Raw genomic sequence first — 13,692 nt, 5'->3', positions numbered from 1 at the left:
CACAATGGCCTGGATTAATGGGCAGCCATCTAGCCTTTGCTATAGCAACGGTGCTAACAGTGCGTGGGTTTGCCTGTGGTCCAAGTCCTACTGCCCCGCATGACTGCATAGTAATAAAACGCATTGCGTTTGAGCAGATTTAGAGTGAAGGCGAGGCAGCACTGGTTCGAACAGCCGTCCCTGCGCACACCTCCTTTATAATGTTTTTAAATGAAGGCTTTCACTGATGTACGGGGGGCTGAATTGCCATAAATCTGGCCTGGCAGGCCACTAGCTCGCACCGGCAATTCGCAGACATGCCTCATGCTGGAGACCATTAGCACGTAAGAGCTATTGAACAGACTCGGCCGCGGGACTGCCACACCACCACTGCCTGCGTGCGAATTCGCCTCGCCGGTAGCCCCACCCCTCAGCTTTAGACCACACTGCGTAAAGTGTCCCCGTGAGCCAGAGAGATAACATGACCCCCATATCTCCCCTCCTCGAGCCGCCCCCTCCTGCCAGTGGTCAGTGTGAGTGATTGGCGTGCTGGCTGTCTCTTAATGATGTCAAAGGGCCCCCTCTCTAATGGGAGCCTTGCCTGCGCACGCCCATCTGTCTGAGGCCGTGGCGGGCCCCTCTAAGCCAGGTTTGATTAAATGTCAGAAGCAGAGATGTCTGTGCAAAAAAGTGAAAGAAAAAAAGAAAGGTGAAGGACAGCCGCGTGGAACGGAGATCGTTCCGGAAAGCCCGGGGGCCGCCGCGGCTCGGTGCATTAACAACAAAAGGAAATTAATTTACATTGTAATGACGAAAGCGCGTTCAGAGCCAGGGTGGACGGGAGAAGCAGACGCGGGCTCTCTCCTCGCGGATGGCGTCTCGGGGGATTTTTAAAAAAAATAATAACTCAACGGCGACTCACACACACACACACACACACACACAGGTGCAGCCACGCTGTCAATGGGCAGAGCTGTGCGGATATTCTTCCTGCTTAAGCTCTTTAATATGTGTGCGAGGCCTCCTGCTGAATACCAAATGGACCCACTATGCTCTTCCAGCACTGAGGGAAACACTGAGGTGTTTATATTATGATGTTGCTTAGCTACCAAGCGCCAAGACAGTTCAAGGTCCTGTAGGAGAAGCTAGGTAGCATAATAAAAATAATGCTTCACTTAATTAATTTGCTTGTGCATCATCTATGACTTCTTTATGCTCACTGGCAGGTGATCGTGGTAGCTTATACTGCACAGTCTTGCTACACTATAATTGCTTATCTCTTATATGTATATAATCGCAAAACAAGACCCGCATTGGCATGTACACACACGTACACACACACACACGCACGCGCACACACACACGCACTTTCTCATGCATCATTTTCCTTCGCTTTCACACCCGCCGTTTTCAGTTAAACTCCTTTGGCGCTTTATGTTCAGTCGAAGCCTGTTAGAGATCTTCGCCTCCACCTGGTAGACCCCTAGATGAGAGATGTGCGCTAACTTTGTTCTCAGCTGAACACCTCAGCCCTCACGGAGCTATTTGTCAGAATTTGACACGCCCACCGCACCCTTCCCATCAGCCCTGACGCAGGCTTGGCTCAGGAACACTCCAGCCGTCACGGATGCCGCTTCGTTTGGCCCGAGCGCGGCGGACGAAAAAAGAAAAAAACGCGGCGGCAGTCGTTGTTTGCTGCCAGAAGACGGGAAGGTTGCACCATCGCGAAGCAGAAGTCGAGAGTTATTAATGGCTGACGGTGTGTGGCGGGCCGGGGCCGGCCCGCTAAACGCCGCCCGCCGTTGCTGTTTTATATCGCCGGCTATATTACATCAGTCCATTACCGCGCGCTCCGGCCCAGCCGGCTCGTTCATCCACCCTTGTCTCGCTGGCGTCACTTTGCGTCCTTCTGAGAGGCCACGTCCCTCGTTCTCCCATAAATCCACGGTCCGGCGCTCGAGGGCCGAGCCTGCTGCCAGCGCGCGGCCGTCGCCGCTCTGCGCTCGCCCCGACCGCTGAGGTCGCCGCTCCTACTGGCTGCGCGAATGCCGGCCAGCGCTGTTAGGCGGCGTCTTTCTGACACGCAGCGAGTCTGCGGTGGAGAAGGCCGCTTGAGTTCTGGAGGCTCCATTCTCGCCTTGTCGTATTGCTGGTACGCCTCGGCACATGCCCACGAGTGCATGCGTGTGCCAGCAGACTGAGAGAGAGAGAGAGAGTCTCAGCGATCTGCTTGCAGATGGAACACATGCTTCGGCTTCGTTCGCCTGCCTGCTGAATTATTACTTGGAGATGCTGCTGAGAACTGCAGCCAGTCGGCTCGTGGTTGTAGTGCCTCATATCCCAGTGACATCCTCAGTGCTATTTCCTCCTCTCGTATTACTAGTTAATGAAGGAACATACTGCAGATTTTAGTGGTGGAATTACAGTTAATGGATATAGTACTCTTGTCTGTCACCGGCTCTGTTGGGTATGTTTTGACTAGTGGATTTCTGCACATCGTATCTCAGGCACTGCCCATTTTAACCCAGGTGAAAACACATTTCTTTCACCCTGTGCAGTATTTCATTTATGACGATCCTCATTATACCGCAAGATCTGAGCACTCGCTGTGCCATAACACAGTGCCTGAAACGCCGCCAAGGTTTCTGGTCGTGCAGGTCTGCACTGTTTTGAAATGCGATGTATCCAAAGCACAGCCCTGAGGACTTCTTTCCTGATTATGGTACATTCTGAAATTGAAAGAAAGAAAAAAAAAAACCTATCTAAAAATACCAGAAAGTATTTCACTGCACACCGAGGCATTTATACCACAGCTGCAGCTCTGGTTTGGAGGTGGGTTGTGCGGTCAGGTTCTGGTTTTGGTGTGCTTGCCCTTGGCACGTGGGGCATGGCCAAGCTCGGTGCTACCGCTCTGATTTATGTAGTGCCGTTGACTGTTTTCCACACAATCCAGTTGCCCAACAGCAGCAGCCGCACAAGCTGTTTGGAGCAAGAATACAGCAGCTTGTAAATCAGGATTCACAGTTGCCCTTACACACACACACACACACACACACACACGCGCGTGCACGCACATCCGTTCTCCTCGCAGTGGGGGAAAAACCCCCTATGGGTGAGAGAGCAAGCTTGATTAAGATGGAGAACAGGATGCTGCTTCGCGTTTTGTTCGTCTTCTGCATGGCTTGGGGAAATTAATCAGCGTAGTGATTCGTAGGACGAGAGATGCCCTGGGCACGCCGCCCTGCTGTAGGTTCAGCGCAACATGCTTCTTTTACTCTTCCAACATTTTTGTTCTTTAGCCTCCCCACGCCCCCACCGACCCCCCTAGGTCTGCTGCAGACTGCCATGCCACACCTGCAGTGAAATGCCTGACGACATCTGTACATACGCCTCTTCTATCCAGAGGTCACTTTGCGTTAAAAGCCCGTAAGACCCCTGTGGCCACCATCCCTAGCTCCGCCCACTCTGTGCATTTACTTCCCCACCTGGCTGTACCGGATGATAAGGGCGTCCACGTGCAGGCCTGAGCCTCTTGTTTTTGAGCCCCCGTGGAAGGATGACCCCAGACTGGCCGGCGCCTTCCTGCAGAACACGACATCGATACGAGTTTTAAAGGGAACCAGGGGGAAAGGATGCAGCACAGATATCAAATATGAGAAGCACTTGTTTATTAGGGACTGCAAAAACAGAGACTCTTGATCCTTGGTGAATAGAGCTTTCCAAAGATTTGTATCAGAATTGGCTCGTGGCCTGCTTGTATCACACACGCTTGTGTGTACAATGTGACGGAGGCAGGATTTGAACTCACACTCGCCCAGAACTTCTGCCTCACGCTGCTTAAAAAAGGCAATTGCTTCACTCAGTGTGCCAAACTGTGTCACAGTAATCATAACTGGCTGCTGGAAGTGTGAAAGACAGCCTGTAGTACGTATGCCTAACCCCTACGCAGACATCTGACCTTCGAGACAATTCCACCGCACACACTACGCATCGCATCGTCAAACTCACGCTTTCCTGGGCATGTAATCTAGACTCTACCATCCCCACTTTTTGCCCCTGAGCTTAACAGGCTCAACATTACGTTAGTCGAGCCCCTACAGGTTTCTTAGTTACGTACTGTTATGCACTGTTCCCAGTACCGTGCCGTAATTCACTGTGTGAGGGCCTTCGCCGTCTAAAAATCGAGAAGGTGATCTGTGCTTTTTAAAAAATTTTTTGCCAGATAGTACGAGTGGCATTGCTGGGTGTGAATTCAAATGTGCAATATCTTAAAGTAAAAGGACACCAAGCAATCGGAAAGGATTCTTCCTTTAGATCTTAAATTCACGGTGCATAATTGAATTCTGATCGTTTTAGTTCAGCTTCCAAACGTGGCGACGCAGGCATCTGAGAGACAGAGGCCAGGCGGTTCGACGCTTTATAGCGTTTCACACCACCAAGGGTGAGATGTGTAGCATTAATGCACATTTCAGAAGCCTCCACCTTGAGTTTTGTTTCTATGGCAACTCAATTCCAGCGGCAGATAAAAGACCCATTATGATGTTTTGTGGAGGATTCGAGACCGAATCTTTGTGCTGCTGTGGAGGGAGATTTGTCTTGCTAAAGTTCTGACAACTTCCCCTGGACCACTGAGAGCATTGCCGGCCCCGGGCACACGGCCGACTTCGACGCAGACTTCAAATGGGCTATGAGGTGGAAGCATCACGCATTACTTACCCCTGCTATATTCGCTACGCTTACTATGTTTGTAAAGAGAATACTATGTTTGTAGAAATACAACAGCATACGCGAGCCCACAGAGGAAGGCGGACGCAAAGGTCTCTTTATCTGTCCTTACACAGCGCTCTCCCGGTTTGTGATCTTTCGTCTTCTCTGATGTCGACACGCGCTCCTGTCTCTGGTTTTCGGTTTCAGACGGGTCAAATGTGAGAACGTGCTCTCACGCTTGCTCGGTTCTACTGCGTTCCAGGTGATGGTGCCTAGTCGTGTGGCACCAAATCGTGTTTTTTTGTTGTTGTTGCAGGGGCCATATTCGACGAGTCTGCCAAGAAAGACGACGAGGTGTTCCGCATGGCGGTGGCAGACCTCAACCTCAACAACGAGATCCTGGAGACGGAGAAGATCACCATCTCTGTGGAGTTTGTGGACGGGAACAACCCTTTCCAGGCGGTACAGGAAGGTAGGTGTTCTCAGCTGCTCACTTCACCATGAACGGTTTTAGACTGAAAATCACACTGTGGCACCCACACTCATCAAACTGAAACTATTCATCTGGTGAATGTCGAGTCTTCCTGTGCAGGATAATGGGTCAAAATGTGTTAAATGTGTGAAAACCGGGTATCTATAAGGGTAAAATTGAAACTGTTGGGTCAGCAACTGCTGAAGTTTTGTGTAGCTCTACTGACATTCATAATTACTTAAAGGAAAATGTACCATATAGCAACATGACAACACTACCACTGCTTAGAAACATATAAAACAGCAACACTAGCATATCAAAAAGCAGTCTTGGCTAGAATGCATGTGAATGTAACAGACACCAATTAAAAACACTATTTGCATTTCTGGTATGCTTTTTATTCAGTTTCTTATAACTCCAATAATTACAAATATCTTGATCTTCTTAAATGTTTGAAATGTCTATTTAACATGTACACACACACACACACACACACACACACACACACACACACAAAATTATGTAAATTAAGCAGGAAATTAGAACATGAGACGTAAGATGAAGTAAGCAAACACGAGTACTGCAAGCGAATGATCTGATTAGCCCCCTTTTAACGGCCTTTTCCCATGTACGACAGCCACTTGTGCACTCCATCCTTCCACACTCGGTCAGGCGCTGGGATGGAGCGCCGTACTCCTCTGAGCACTTCACTCGGTCTTCTCGAGCTGGAGGTGGAGGAGACACAACAACTGTTTCTCCTCCGCTAAGATTACACTCTCGCTCGGCGAAGTGCGGGCGTGTGCAGTGGCTGCTTCGGACGAGCCTGCCCCTGTTTCATCACCCCAGATAAAGGTCGAGAAAAGGTTCGGCCCGATTGTCTTTTAAGGCGGCGAGATAAGATGGTGTTCGCCGGCTGCTTGTACGTTTCTCTTAATGGAGAGATCACATAAATCTTTTGGAGGCTGTTTCTGCACAGGACTGCAAAACCGAGCGCGTAGCCAGGCGTCTGCGGCTACTCCCTAATCTTTCTAATCAGCGCAGAGGCGTCTCGAGCCACACTCCAAAGAGAGGCTTCCACTGTAGATGAAACCCACTGACTTTAATTAAAGCAAAAGTCTGACTTTGATTTTCGGAGTTAACCGACAGCTACACATCCAATATTAAAGGAGGATATTGGATTCTTCGGCTCTATAAATACTGCATTGCGTATACCTGCTGTACAGGGAAGCAGGGCCTAAATTAAGTGGGAATTAGAAGAATTAAAGGTGGCATGAGTAAGTAGGGTTTTCCTAATCTCTCTGCATCCTGTTATCACCCCTTATTCCAGTGACATTATACTTGCATGCTTCTCATCAAGTAATTTGCATTTACAGAGCTTAGCTGACACTTTTATTCAAAGCAAATTACAGTTATGACTGAGTACAACTTGAGGGTTAAGGGTCTTGCTCAGGGGCAATTTAGGAGTGGTGGGTCTTGAACCAGCAATCTTCTGGTTACTAGTTAAGCACCTTAAACACCAAGCTACTGTATACGTCTACATGTCATTGCACCAAAGGTTCTGAATGAACGGGGCACCTGGCCGTAGAACGGAAACGGCTGTGTTAGCCAGCCCCACCCGTGACCACTAAGGGTGTCACCACTCATACAGTGCAGGCCTGCAAACCTCTTTCAAGATTCTGTTTTCTTGTTTATTCAGAGATCCCTCCCTGAAAAGGCCTAATTACAGGTGTACATGTGCTTCGGTTCAGCCCGAGTGCCGACGAGCGACTCTCTCCCATGGACGTGTGCTTCCGGACCTTGTTATGCGTTCCTCATTTGTTTAAACATATGTTTAGCTTCATGCAGCGCTACCACTGTTTTTTGTTGTTGCTTTTTTTTTTTCCAGCCAAAAGACCCATCGCACCTCATCAGCGATGTTACATCTGATCAGACTTGGAGTTTTGCCAAAGCAATTAAGCTTTGCAGCTTGTTTGTAAAAAGAGGATTTGCGCTTTTGCTTGAGTTTAGCCGACGCAGCAAACGGCCATGACAGCTGAGCTTCCAGAGTGTGTCCCTACGTGTCAAATATATATGACACAGCTTAACCATTTTAACCCCCAACCATGAGCCCTCCTCCCAAGGAAAGAACCTACTCAAATAGGAATATATTTAGGCAGCGTGGGTGGACATGCTGAGTAGCTGTTTCTTCCAGATCTATAGGCACATATGTAAATGATAAATCTGATATTAGCATGTGTTGCTCCCACTGCTTGGGATCTGATTGGTCAGATTAGGTTGAGCCCATCTGAAGTGGAGCAGAGAGAGGGGGGGGGGGGGGCTTCAGGCTGCTTTCCTATCAGTGGCCTGTCTGATCTACAAACAGGTTTGTTTAGTAGATGAGTGATAGTCAGTGAACTGACTAGCCATCAGTAGTTAATTTAGATCGAATCTTAATTCATTCAACTCTTGAATTACTAGCATTTATTTGAAATATAAATACACAATTAATTGTTTGTCGAATAATGTTGATTATTCCACTATTATAGTATATGCTTGAAAACTCAGAATCTTGTGCCAAGATGTGATGTTTATATGTAACTTTTTTAAATGTTTATTCCAATAGCATTTGTTTAAATGTTTATTCCATTACCTTGCTCTGAAACCTTTTTTTATTGTTGACTTATGTAATGCAACGCAAAAGTGGAATGAGGCAGTTAACACAGAACATTTATCAGTCATCATTCATACATTTTTTTTTCTTTGAAGAAATAGATCTCTAAATTGAGGCTGAGGAGAGAATAGGTATTTCTGTCCTCTCTGTTTGACTAATTGCTAACTCTTTGTTTAGTGCCAGTATTTACTCCTCGCGCTGAATCACATCAGTCTCCGGGTTTATTGGGAGCAGCTCACTGAAAGCGTAATCATCGAAGGCCAAAAATGGATGCAGGTCCCCCTGTTACTGCCTTCCCTGCCTAGTCGCCAATTTCACTACTGCCACCAAATTGATTTGTTTTCCACAACACAAGTTTTTAAAAGCAGTGGAAAACTTCAGTGGGCTCTTCTGACGTTCAGTTCCGCTTGATGTTGTGTGGAGACAGAAAACAAAGTATGCTCTCTTTGCTCTCTGAAATTTTGAAGAAAAGAGCGCATAAATGACAGAGGTGACTTGGTCAATATTTGTAGTTGTGCGCTGAGAACGTTCACGGAATAACATTCCCATTTGGGTTCTGGAATATTTGAATCCCCATACCACCATTTCTAGTCCTTGTGTTAAAAAAACAAATCAATGGCTCTTTCTCCAGGAAGTCTCCAGGAGGTTGTAGTGTCTCACCCTGTGTGTGGGACCATTCAGCGATGTTCTGAATGGGTTTAGTGAAGAATGCAGAGATGGTTTAGTCTGTGACCTTCTCCAAGCTACTTTTGTGGTAAATGTTGTAGAACAGAGCAGTGTAACTTAGCAACAGGTTTTAAAAAAATAGAAGATGCAAACTTGTGGAATTAATCACTGCCATACTACAGCTGACATACTATATATAAGTTGAGTTTCATGGCTCAAAGATTGTCTTCCTATATTTGACCAACGGATTTATATAGCACGCCTTATTTTTACACTGAAAGAATTTTTAATGCATTTCTTTGGAGCCACCACACTAAGATGCCCTCTTCCCCAGAGAACACTCCTCTATTACACTCCCAGAGAACACTCCTTTATTACACTCCCAGAGAACACTCCTCTATTACACTCCCCGAGAACACTCCTTTATTACACTCCCAGAGAACACTGCTCTATTACACTCCCAGAGAACACTCCTTTATTACACTCCCAGAGAACACTCCTCTATTACACTCCCAGAGAACACTCCTTTATTACACTCCAAAAGAACATTCATTTATTACACTCCCAGAGAACACTCCTTTATTACACTCCCAGAGAACACTCCTCTATTACACTCCCAGAGAACACTCCTCTATTACACTCCCAGAGAACACTCCTCTATTACACTCCCAGAGAACACTCCTTTATTACACTCCCAGAGAACATTCATTTTTTACACTCTAAAAGAACATTCATTTATTACACTCCCAGAGAACACTCCTCTATTACACTCCTAGAGAACATTCATTTATTACACTCCCAGAGAACACTCCTCTATTACACTGCCAGAGAACACTCCTCTATTACAGTCCCAGAGAACACTCCTTTATTACACTCCCAGAGAACATTCATTTATTACACTCCCAGAGAACACTTCTGTTACACTCCCAGAGAACACTCCTCTGTTATGCTCCCAGAGAACACTCCTTTATTACACTTCTAGAGAACATTCATTTATTACACTCCCAGAGATCACTCCTCTGTTACACTCCCAAAGAACACTCCTCTGTTATACTCCCAGAGAACACTCCTTTATTACACTTCTAGAGAACATTCACTTATTACACTCCCAGAGATCACTCCTCTGTTGCACTCCCAGAGAACACTCCTCTGTTACACTCCCAGAGAACACTCCTTCACTGTAGTAAATATCATGGGACCCTCAGTGGAACCACTTCCAATGCCGTGCATTGGTCTTCATCTCCTAAATGCCCCCCAGCTCAACACCAGCCTTGCAGAACTATAGCCCCAATCCAATTATCCAGCTTCTAATCAATGGGGGGTGGGGATGGTGGCTCCAGCAGTGAGGCTGACATTTGTGATAAAGCAGCGATATGACAGCATTCTCCAGCTGACAGCTGAGGAAAACCCTGCTGTCGAGGCTTGATGGCTCCTCGGAGGAACTTGGCCTTGCAAACAGGTTTGTTTGGCACTTTTTCAATGGGTAAACTGGTGCTTTCAGAGTCTTTCCCATGAATGATGGAGAAAGATTTCTTTTTTGGGGGGTTTTGAAAGTGGGCAAACGCCACCCGGCAGAATGTCTCTATTGGCCATCACAGGAAAGGCAGCGAGCTTCCTGCTCCCTCAGAGAGCTGTCCTCTTGGGCTGGGAGACTGATCTTGGCCAGACTGTCGGAAATGATTATAGCTCTACACCACAGTCCAAACATTCACCAGCAGCCAATACCTTATGGGGGACAAAACGATCTTGCAACACAGTTAGATAAATGGAGATATTTAGGAGAAATAAACTGATCTTTGATGCAAATTTGAATACAATTTATTGTTGATATACAGCTAGAGCATTAAATGTAGTTACTCACAGCATGCGCATTACTGCCAGCAATGTTCAAAAGAGCCGTTTAACCCTGAAAGCTATCCCCCATTCATTAAGGAATGAAACCGCAGACAACCTGCCCATCTGCCTTTGTTGTGGGAGGGGGGATATTTGACAGGCTAACAAGGCAGTTAAAAGAATAATGAAGTGCATTTGAAAGTATATGGTAGGGGTCTGTGAAAAAGGCTTCTCCATACCTTATAGGCTCTATGAAATATATGGTAGTTTTACCCCCTTGTCTAAAATCTCTCTGTCTTTGCAGGTTTTTCAAAAACAATGGCTCCAGTGTAATCTCCCATGTAGTAGTTCTCCAAATCATAGCTACTGCTTTAAGCTGTTAAGCTGTCTGAATGAAGAGGTCCAATCACCCTGGCCCTAAAATTGTTCCCTCTAACTCTTTGAGGGGATCTCTCCTGGCCTCCCTTCACGTTTCTCTGGCTCCCTCTCTCACCCCCCACCCCCCACGCACTCATCCAAACACAGCCAGGGCAAAAATAATAACTTTCGTCTATTTCCCAGATTTCCTTCTTAACCTCAATTGCGTTCTTTTAAAATCACCCCAATGGATCCTGTCACCGTAATGACACTTCTCAGGCCTGATCCTTCTGAGTCAGCGTGAGAGGCAGAATGAGCTCTGCTGACCAGCCTGTCTCCGCTCCACTGGGAGCCTGATTGTGAAAACCTGTGGTAGACCCCCCCCCCCCCCCCCCTTAAGTGCAGAAACAGAATACAAATCAGCTTGCATTTTCCCCTACACTGATTTGAATCTCTCTCAGGAACAGAGACACCTTGGACCTTGGCCCTCCTCTTACGTAAGTTAGTCTGTGATTCCTTAGGGTCAGGTGGTCATCTGTCTGCTTTCTTTCTTTCTATGCACCCTCGCTCCTAAATCCACCTGTCACCTCAAGTAATTCATAAGCCTGCCACTGAATGGATGGATGGGTTTCATCAAAGTGAGCCACATAGAGTCACATGTTTTGAGACATTAACTGTCTACTTCTGATGTGCATTTAAATTCAGTCTTGCCAGTTTGGCTAAACAGATGTCCAGTGCCCACTTTCCATTTAAGCAGGAAGCAACATCGACCTGGGTGTTGTCAATGACTTGCCACACATTAACGTTCGGCGCCAGTTATGGTGTTTGTGTTGCGGACTAGGACGTCTTACATTTAAAAAGAGTTACGTGTTCAGAACAGGCGGCCTCGCCACTGGACGGAAGGTCGAAGTTGGTTTGTCCTGGACCATAATGAGGATACCAGCTGGCTTAATGACTTTCACCGCCGTCCACCACCCCGCATTCACAGAGATCAAACATTTCCAGCAGCTGCAGTGCACCCGAGCGAGCTCCGCGAAGAAATTAGGCTCTTTATCGATCTCCATGTTGACAAAGTGAAGATCTTCTAAGTTGTCTGTGGGAGCCATCTCCCCAGCAGTAATCCTACTGTGTCCATCCTGCTGGACACTGCCTAAACATGTCTCTCTCTCTCTCTCTCTGTCTCTCTGTCTCAGAGTCGAAGGTTTACGTCTTCGGATGATCCTGGGGCGATCGGGGTATTCTGTCAATATTTGCGCCATTCTGTGGACTTCCCCCGTGTGGGGGGGGGGGGGGGGGTACAGCATTCCTCTAATCCCTACCTTTTCCTCACCTCTTGGTGAAGGCCCGTCCACCCTGTCTGCCAATATGATGGCCCAGTCCATCACCCCGACAGTGATTTTGGATCCCCAGCTGTCGGCTTCTGGAACGGGCTGTCAGTCAGCAGGTTGAGTTACGGAGCTGATCCTAAATCAGGCCCTGAAAGAATGATCAGATTGAAAACACCTACACCCTTTTAGTCATTATCCTTATATTTACCACCCTCCAGGCCCTGAAGAAAAGGGACAGGGATGGATTCTCCAGCCCTCTGGGAATAATTCAAAGCAATTGCGGATATAGCGGTAAAAATCGACCGACCTGCCGAGCGCAGTACGTGTACGGGGGAGGCAGAAGTTCAAGCTGAGGCTAGAGAGCTCAGACGCCTTAGCTACACAGCTCGGAGAGAAAGCACGAAATTAGCGCCTTTAAGTCTCGATTTTAAATGAAGAACAGACATGTTATCGCATGCTGTGTAAGCACTGCAATCGGCAGAAGTCCTGTAATGGCAGACATTCTCTAATATACCTTTAATAGTGTCCATTGCTCTGATGAAATCATTTTAGTTACAACATTACTGTAATAGGGGGATATTGGCTTTTTATGTACTCAATATTTTTCTGATGTCCTAACCCAACCTTAACCTGAGCAGAAGTCGATATGCCCTCAGTGTGGATTTTAACTTTAATTTAAGAAATGTAGTCCATCACCCAGTTCCCTGCACGCAACATTTAAGGCTTGAACGTATCTGCGGTAATGCCGAACTTTTATTGTCAAATATTTTCGCCTAATCTGTTTATTGTGAGTTCTGTAGGCTTTACTAATATCGCTGTCCATGTTTTAGTCAGCCAGGAGCCGCCGCGTATGCTCCCACCCTCCACAGCTCGGTTCGGCTCGCGTGAGGTGCGTCTGCCTGAGAGGCAGGGATTAGTCATCTGCAGAACCCTCCGCAGAAGGGTTTAAGTTTAAGTGTCCGAATCTGTTTTGATCTAAGGTTGCCAGCCGTTCAGGTTTACTTTGCTAGCAGCGGACCGGCATCGGGGCCCCACTGTTCCGCTGCACTCTTTGTTCCTGGGAAGAACAGCAGGTGTGGACGGTGGCGTCGAGTCAGGATCCCCACCCTCGAAAGGCCTTTCCGGTTCCGTGATGTCGTCATGACAGCACATGCCACTTTACCCTGCCGCTGGGATCATCGCGCGAGAAGGGGCTGAGAGAAAGAGAGAGAGAGAGAGAGAGAGTGATGCAAAAGGGGTGTGAGATGAGGAAGAAGAGATTAGGTGAGAGGCTGCTGTAGATAAGTGAAGCTTAAATCTGCTAGGATGCCCCTGTTACATGAGCAGGTAATATACTGTCTTCCACTATTTGTAAAGTGTACTGCATAAACAGTTACAAACACAAACCATTACAGTTACATAAACAGTTACAAACACAAACCATTACAGTTACATAAACAGTTACATTACCAAACCCACACAATGCATTTGATATAATCATAGTATATTGAATAACTTGGCTCATCTTTTTTTTTTTTATCATTACAGTAATTAAGTATAAACAGTTGTGAGGAAAACTGTGCTATGATGCTCATTTAAATTGTCAAGTAAAATCGTCTTCTTTGTCAGGTACAAAAACACCCCTAAATATGCCATGATTGCAGTTTCACTGGTATCATGTGAGCTCATACAGCATGTTTATTGGCTTAAATGTTGAGCAC

At 46.9% G+C, this 13,692-nt stretch overlaps 1 protein-coding gene across 1 annotated transcript in view; it reads left to right on the top strand.

Annotated features, from left to right (window-relative positions):
* grid2 (glutamate receptor, ionotropic, delta 2) overlaps window positions 1–13,692 on the top strand; it is a 237,815-nt gene that overhangs the window by 28,080 nt on the left and 196,043 nt on the right. The window contains exon 2 of the mRNA XM_026999786.3: window positions 5,003–5,158. Coding sequence (XP_026855587.2) covers window positions 5,003–5,158 — 156 coding nt within the window. The remainder of the gene's footprint in view (window positions 1–5,002; window positions 5,159–13,692) is intronic.

Source organism: Electrophorus electricus, chromosome 25 (assembly GCF_041902795.1).
Source record: "Electrophorus electricus isolate QZ-2024a chromosome 25, ASM4190279v1, whole genome shotgun sequence".
Lineage (NCBI taxonomy): Eukaryota > Metazoa > Chordata > Actinopteri > Gymnotiformes > Gymnotidae > Electrophorus > Electrophorus electricus.
This window is presented reverse-complemented; position numbering and strand designations above follow the sequence as displayed.